The sequence below is a fragment of the Octopus bimaculoides genome, chromosome 14, assembly GCF_001194135.2.
Source record: "Octopus bimaculoides isolate UCB-OBI-ISO-001 chromosome 14, ASM119413v2, whole genome shotgun sequence".
NCBI classification, from domain to species: Eukaryota; Metazoa; Mollusca; class Cephalopoda; order Octopoda; family Octopodidae; genus Octopus; species Octopus bimaculoides.
The window spans coordinates 16,917,701-16,926,158 of record NC_068994.1 but is presented as its reverse complement, the minus strand read 5'-3'; the positions used below and the strand labels follow the sequence as shown (position 1 = coordinate 16,926,158).

Below are 8,458 nucleotides of genomic sequence, written 5' to 3'. Positions count from 1 at the left end.
AGCCAGTCAGGCGGTACTGGCAACGGCCACGCTCAAAATGGTGCATCTCATGTGCCACCCGCACAAGAACCAGTCCAGGGGCACTGGCAACGATCTTACTTGGCTTGCCGGGTCTTCTCACGCACAGCCCATTTCCAAAGGTCTCGGTCCGTAGTCATCGCCTCGGCATGTATGTTTGTGTGTCTGTGTTTGTCCCTCCCACCATCGCTTGACAACCGATGCTGGTGTGTTTACATTCCAGTAACTTAGCGGTTTGGTAAAAGAGACCGATAGAATAAGTACTAGGCTTACAAAGAATAAGTCCTGGGGTCGATTTGTTCAACTAAAGGTGGTGCTCCAGCATGGCCACAGTCAAATGACTGAAACAAGTAAAAGAGTATACATACATACATACATACATACATAAATGCATAATACATACATGCATACACCATACATACATATATACATGCATCATACATACATACATACATACATACATGCAATCATACATATACACATGCTAGAATACATACATATATACAAATATATGCATACATACATGCATACACCATCTATACATAAATGCATACATGCATACATCATGCATACATACATGCATGCATACTTATACACATACATACAGACAGACAGACAGAAAGGCAGAAGGAAAGGCAGACAGACAGACAGACATTCAAACACCTCAGTGTTCTACAAAAAAGAACAAACCAAGCTAATCTGTGTTCACCAATACAATCAATCAGTGGTATGGTTAAAATCTGCAAAGCATTCTAGAAATTTTTTATGTGAGTTTCCCATATTAAATATATGAAAAACATGTGAAATACTTCAGGGACCCACTCGAAACCCATGTAAATTTCCTGGGTCAGACATATGTACACATTTACATATACATGTAGAATTCATGAACACACACATAAGAGTGAAGCACAAACATTTGTATACTAAAGTATAAAAAATGTGAAGCACTGATAGTTTATACGAAAGTGAAATGCATGCCCACCACACAAATACAAGCTATCCATAAGCACAAACATGCATGTATATATACATCAACTGATTCAGATGACCTCAAACCTCCAACACTTGTCTTAACTGAAACTAAAGAGCCACTTGGTTAGTGGCCAAATGGGATTCTCTAAATGAAAAAGAAAAAATTAAATTAATTGTAAGCATGGCTGTGTAGTAAGAAGCTTGCTTCTTAACCACATGGTTTCAGGTTCAATCCCACTGTGTGGCACCTTGGGCAAGTTTCTTCTACTATAACCTCCAACCAACCAAAGCTTTGTGAATGGATTTGGTAAACAGAAACTGAAAATGTATATGTCTTTGTGTCTGTGTTTGTCCTCAACCACCACTTGACAACCGGTATTGGTGTGTTTACATCCCTGTAACTTAGCCATTTGGCATACAAGACCAATAGAATAAATACTAGGCTTAAAAAATAAGTCCTAGGGTGGATGTATTTGACTAAAACCTTTCAAGGCAGTGCCCCAGCATGGTCGCAATCAAATGACTGAAACAAGTAAAAGATAAAAGATAAAAGGCAAAACTTGATGAACAAACACATTGTAAACAGTAGAAGAGAATATTAAAAAACAAAAAGAAAAACAGATAAGTAAATAACATGTGACTTACTCCAGCTGTTCCTAACAAAAGCTTATCATGTGAAAGAGTTAAAATCATTGATGTGACAGGCGATTCTATGTTGTAGAAAGTTATCAACTTTATAGCATCATCCTTGGAAACATCAAACACACAAAGATATCCATTCTGAAATTTGAAGAGAAACTCAACAAGTTCAATAATGTTTAAAGGGTTAACTTTATATATATATATCATCATCATCGTTTAACATCCGCTTTCCATGCTAGCATGAGTTGGACGATTTGACTGAGGACTGGTGAACTGGATGGCTGCACCAGCCTCCAATCTGATCTGGCAGAGTTTCTACAGCTGGATGCCCTTCCTAATGCCAACCACTCCGAGAGTGTAGTGGGTGCTTTTACGTGCCACTGGCACGAGGGCCAGTCTGGCAGTACTGACAACGGCCACGCTCAAATGGTGTTTTTTATGTGCTACCAGCACAAGTGCCAGTAAGGTGACGCTGGTAACAATCACGCTCAAATGGTGCTTTTTACGTCCCACTGACATGGAAGCCAGGCAGCTGCTCTGGCAGTGATCCCACTCAGATGGTACTGTTAACACTCCACTGGTGTGGGTGCCAGTCACATATATATATATATATATAAATATATATATATATATATATCAACATAAAAAACTTCTCTTTTTATGTATCTATCATGTAAAAGTGTCTATGCGGTGTCATGTAAAAGCACATATGCAGCAACACATAAAAACGCCCATGCGGCGTCATGTAAAAGTGTCAGTGTGGTGATACATTTAAGCACCCATGTGGTGCACATAAAAGTGCCCATACAGCGACATGTAAAAGTGCTCTATGCGTCAACACATAAAAACATCCATGTGGCATCACATAAATGTGTCAGTGCAGCGACTTGTTTAAGCACCCATGTGGTGCACATAAAAGTGCCCATGTGGCGACATATAAAAGCACCCATGCAGTGGCACATAAAAGGGCCCATGCAATGTCATGTAAAAGCACCTGTACAACAACATGTAAAAGCACTCATGCAGTATCATGTAAAAGCATCCGTGTGGTGTCACATAAAAGTGCCCATGCAGTGACACATAAAAGTGCCCATGCAGTGACACATAAAAGTGCCCATGCAGTGCCACATAAAGACATCCAGCACACTCTGTAAAGTGGCTGACGTTAGGAAGGGCATCTAGCTATAGAAACCATACCAAACAATGGAGCTTGGTGAGATCCTCTGTCTTACCAGTTCCTGTCAAACTGTCCATCCCATGCCAGCATGGACAATGGATGTTAAATGATGATGGTGATATCATCCCACTCAAAACTGCACCTGGTTCTGTGGTACAAACTTTTTATTTTAAATGGATCTAAATTAAAATTTCCCATTAAAATTTCATGTTCATTTATGTTCCATACATCAGCTTAATAATGATAAAATTATTTTTGGAATGGTGAAACTTGAAACAGATTAAGCTATAAACAATAGTGTGCAAATATTGGGTCAAAATCCCTTTGGATAGAAAAGGTCAAAGGGCTGCCAGTGAAACTTGAACCTACATCTTCTGCAAACATGACAAATGTTCTACCATTGGACCAAAACAATCCTTTAAATTTCTCTATCCATTTTAGAAACTTTATTCTTACCAATGAGAATTATATGTTGATGATGTCATAAAAACTTAGAAACTTTGAGAGAATATGAAATAATTCTTCTGTGGAATGGTGAAACTCAAAGCAGATCATTGAGCAGGTTTCCTTTCATCAGTGACAAAGTTGTTTCATTACATTCTTCATTATATTTTAAAATTAATTGAAAACTATTTCATGAGAAATGTGGCAACAAAAGAGGTGAAAAAACTACTATGGTTGAAATATACAAGAATCTAAATGAAGATATTGTGTGTAATGCATCAAGACATGAATACTGAATTTAACCATGTTTACACTCAGAGGTGATTGGTCAATTATATGAAATATAATGGTGCAGGTATGGCTGTTTGATAAAAAGCTAACTTCCCAAGCACATGGTTCCGGGTTCAGTCCCACTGCATGGCACATTGGGCAAGTGTTTTCTACTATAGCCTCAGGCCAACCAAAGCCTTGTGAGTAGATTTGGTCGATGAAAACTGAAAGGAGCCTGTTGTATATATCATCATCATCATCATCATCATCATCATCATCATTTAACGTCCGCTCTCCATGCTGGCATGGGTTGGACAGTTTGACACGGAACTAGCTAGCAGGGAACTGTCCAGACTCCAACTGTTTGTTGTGGCATGGTTTCTATGGCTGGATGCCCTTCCTAACACCAGCTACTTAGCAGAGTGTGCTGGGTGCCTTTTACGTGCCACTGGCATGGGTGCATTTATGCAGTACTGGCACAAGTGTGTTAACACAGCACCAGGACAGGTGCTTTTTAAGTGGCACTGGCACCTGACAGAACAAGCCTGTATGTGTGGAAAACAGCGATTTTACTTAGCTTGATGTGTCCTATCAAGTACAGCAAATTTCCACATCTCCCATCCGCTTGTCATTTCCTCAGTGAGGCTCAGCATCCAAAGATTCTTTCTCACCACATTGTCCCATGTCTTCCTGAGTCTATCAAAGTAAATGATAATTATTCCTTTCAAACTTTGCTTCGTGACCTGAACATCAATGTTTTAAAACTAACCCATTTTCCATTACTTTTCAGACAGATTCAGCACTGAATTGCTGAAGCAGAAATATCATTATAGTAAATATTCTGTTCACTACCACAGATTTGCTTGTTAGCTGCTTGACCTTAACCATTCTATTATGTCCCTTAGTGGCTGAGAATACATACACCTCTGATCATGAGCAGGAGTAGTGGGGGGAGCATCATAGCCATGTGCTGGGAGGGGTTCTTTAGGGTTTGAATAAATGTAACAAAACCAAAGTTTGAAGGAAATATTAGCCATTTATCATACTTTTCAAGAGTAAGCCAATAGGAAATAACAGCTGCTACCCAAGAACAAAAATTGTGTTACACAATGTAATCTCTGATCTGAGGACCAACCACAAGTCATGGTTTCTTCTTTCCTTTCCTTGACCACCCTCAAAAGCCCTATAAAAACTAAGCCATTTAAAAACCTTAAACATCTTAACTCAAAGAAATCAATCTAAATATGTAACATATTTGACTTAGTCCACATTGGTACATTAGGAAAATTGAGACAAAACTTGTCATATACTTGGAAGTACTTGAAAAATTTGCAAGACTTTACTGGTGACTACCACATAATATCTGCATGTATAGAAGATCCTGTTCCAGTCACTCACTAAGACTAATGAGTGAGATGTTTCCAGGAACATCTCAAAGTGTCTAAAGAAATCTGGTTGACCAACTTCTGTCAGGCATAAATAGCCTAAAGTATAGTGAGAAGATTTGTATCTTTCTATCCTGGTGTTGGGTAAATAATCTAATGAAGCAGTGGGAAAGAAAGTATTCACACGACACACTACACTTACTGTTATACGAGGTTAAACGCTCTCTGCCAATGGCTCACAGTGAACTGCTTGCCTCAATTGCTCACTGTTCTTTATTTTATAGCAATGTGTCAGTCCACTTCTAGTCACTTGGGGGTGGTCGGAATCCTTCCACAACAGTATCCAAGACCACTGACCTACCAATCAGGTCAAAGAAAACTATACTTACCAATGTGTCTAAGCCTTTCTGTGAGACAGCACAATTACGCCACTCAATATGGGTTGACCAAAGGAGGCATAAACTTCAAAGTCATCCAGAAGAGCAAATAACTAAGTTCAAAAATCTTCATCTCACTAATGGTTACTGCACAATGGTTACATAATGACCTGAGGTTATTGAGTGGATGTCCTTACTTCCCCGTTGAACCTAAGCCACAAGCATTTATATAGCCTATTCTTGGTACTGGCATTTCAAGAAACCATCTTGAGTTCAAGGATTCATAGGACCAGTTACCCAGTTTCCATAGCAATACAAGTGACCAAAATCACGAGATTCCCACTGAACCAGACTCACAGGGTTACTCATTTACAGCTGAGTGAACTGGAGCAATGTGAAATGAAGTGCTTTGCTCAAGAACACAATGCACTGCTTGGTCTGGGAATCAAAACCACAATCTTGCAATTGTGAGTGCAATACCCTGTCCACTAGGCCATGTACTTTGACAACAGAATGGGAAGAAACAGAGAAAAGATGTCTAATGTAAGAACAAAATTTCAACACAAACTTACCTTGCCAGCAGTAAATAAAATATTCTTGTGAAAACAAATAATGTTCATGGAATATTCCCATCCACCTTTTAAATCAATTATCACAGGAGAAGGAAAGAAAAGAACAAACAAAAAATGAGTAAATCAGGAAAAGAAGGAGAAATAAAGGAAGTGTAAAAATAACCTAAAGGGTTATTCTTTTACACTTTACTTCTCAGTCATTCTGGGGCTCCATCTGAAGGGTTTTAGTTGATCACATCAACCCCAGTATTTATTTTAAAGCCTGCAACCTATCTTTGTGAGCTCAATTTTTGTGACAGAATTAAGTAATAAGACGTAAACACAAACAACACATTTTTGAAAGTTGTTGCTGTTGGCACTCCGTCGCTTACGACGTCGAGGGTTCCACTTGATCCGATCAACGGAACAGCCTGCTCGTGAAATTAACGTGCAAGTGGCTGACCACTCCACAGACACATGTACCCTTGACGTAGTTCTCGGAGATATTCAGCGTGACACAGTGTGACAAGGCTGACCCTTTGAATTACAGGCACAACAGAAACAGGAAGTAAGAGTGAGAGAAAGTTGTGGTGGAAGAGTACAGCAGGGTTCACCACCATTCCCTGCCGGAGCCTCGTGGAGCTTTTTAGGTGTTTTCGCTCAATAAACACTCACAACGCCCGGTCTGGGAATCGAAACCGCGATCCTATGACCGCGAGTCCGCTGCCGTAACCACTGGGCCGTTGCGCCTCCACAATTTTTTGAAAGTAGGATCAATGTAAAGATATACACAGAAATATGACACATACAAGCACACTATTGTGCACCTACACACACAGAGTTGTATGATGAAGTTTCACAAGTCAGAAATAAGAGTACATTCCCTATAAAGTAATAGAATGGATATATATTTATACAATATTAGGTGCAGGCATGATTGTGTGGTCAGAAGCTTGCTACCTAGACACATGGTTCCAGGCTCAGTTCCACTGTACGGCATCTTGGGCAAGTGTCCAATGCAACCTCGGGCTGACCAAAGCCTTGTGAGTGGATCTGATAGACAGAAACTGAAAGAAGCCCGTTGTACATATACAAAGGGGTGCTGAAAAGTTCCTGGCTTTAAGGATATCACAAAAGGCCTAGTTGGAGGCCCAACCCTCCGAGTTCTTTTACAGGGCTTAGAAAAACTGAAAGACAACTGCAATAAGTGTGTGAATCTGAGAGGGGAATATGTTGAATAAAATCATAATTAACTGATCCTCCTATATTTTCTTTTACTCAAAGCTAGGAACTTTTCAGCACCCGCTTTTGTATGTATATATCTACATGTGTGTGTCTTTGTTGTTTGTATCTTTGTGTCCTTCCAGAGTGTGTACATTTATATTTAACACATCATGTACACTCAAATGTGTTAAGACCATCACTGCAGTAACTGTCTTAGAAGAGAAATTCTCCTTATAGACAATGTGTGTGGTGGTACATTAAGATGGGTTATGAATGATGTCCTCTAGCAATAAAATATGCATGACTTCATAGCCATGCTTTGTCAGTTGTAAACAAAACAGAAAGAAACAATGAAACTGTAGCCAAACACAAATAAAATCCTTGAGATTTACACACAACTGAAACTATGAAGAATTAAGTTTGATTCTCTTTGGATAGATGGCAATATTTCTCTAGAAAACAAACATGTGTGCTTCACCCTCTTTTTCTTCAAATCATGATCTCAAGACAAAGTATAGTTCATTTCTGTGAGTAGCACAGATGCCAAAGTAATGCTAAGTATTCTGTCAGCTTCTTTACTGGGACAACTTAGATGAAAAAGAACTTAAGAAAATATCACAGTTGATTTAATCAGACAATTATAAAACTAATTTTATGGTCACTGCATACTACTATACTCAGACTAGTGTCCTTAACTTGGTTGTTATAGTCACAATGTTTTAGCTGTTGTACCCTCCAGCTCACTTCAGATTTCTGTCACAATTGAAAACATTCCCAGAATTTCAAACTGAATGTAAATTTAACCCCTTTAATACCAACCTGTCTGAGATTACACCCAGTTCTAAGATATAAATTTGTGTTTTGAAGTGATCTAAATCTTCAATCAAAATTTCATATTAATTTATATTCTAGTCATAAACATAATGGTTTCAAATTTTGCCACAAGGCCAGCAACTTCGGAGGGAGGGGATAAGTCGATTACATCTACCCCCCAGTGTTCAACTGGTACTTATTTTATTGACCTTGAGAGGATGAAAGGCAAAGCTGACCTCAGCAGAATTTGAACTCCGAACATAAAGATGGATGAAATGCCACTAAGCATTTTGTCCAGCATGCTAACAATTCTGCTGGCTCACCAACTTCATAATGACAAAGTTGTTTTAGTAAATTCTTCGTTATTTTCAAAATAAAATTGAAACAAAGGCGCAGGAGTGGCTGTGTGGTAAGTAGCTTGCTTACCAACCACATGGTTCCAGGTTCAGTCCCACTGCGTGGCACCTTGGGCAAGTGTCTTCTACTATAGCCTCGGGCCGACCAAAGCCTTGTGAGTGGATTTGGTAGACAGAAACTGAAAGAAGCCCGTCATATATATATATATATATATATATATATATA

The 8,458-nt window shown here is 39.0% G+C and overlaps 1 protein-coding gene across 5 annotated transcripts in view; it reads right to left on the bottom strand.

Moving 5' to 3' along the window:
* LOC106883371 (cilia- and flagella-associated protein 43) overlaps window positions 1–8,458 on the bottom strand; it is a 99,256-nt gene that overhangs the window by 85,115 nt on the left and 5,683 nt on the right. For all 5 annotated transcript variants that reach the window (XM_014934359.2, XM_052972703.1, XM_052972705.1 and 2 more), the window contains exons 4-5: window positions 5,861–5,925; window positions 1,639–1,773 (exon numbers count right to left, since the gene is read on the bottom strand). In XM_014934359.2, the coding sequence (XP_014789845.2) occupies window positions 1,639–1,773; window positions 5,861–5,925 (200 nt within the window). The remainder of the gene's footprint in view (window positions 1–1,638; window positions 1,774–5,860; window positions 5,926–8,458) is intronic.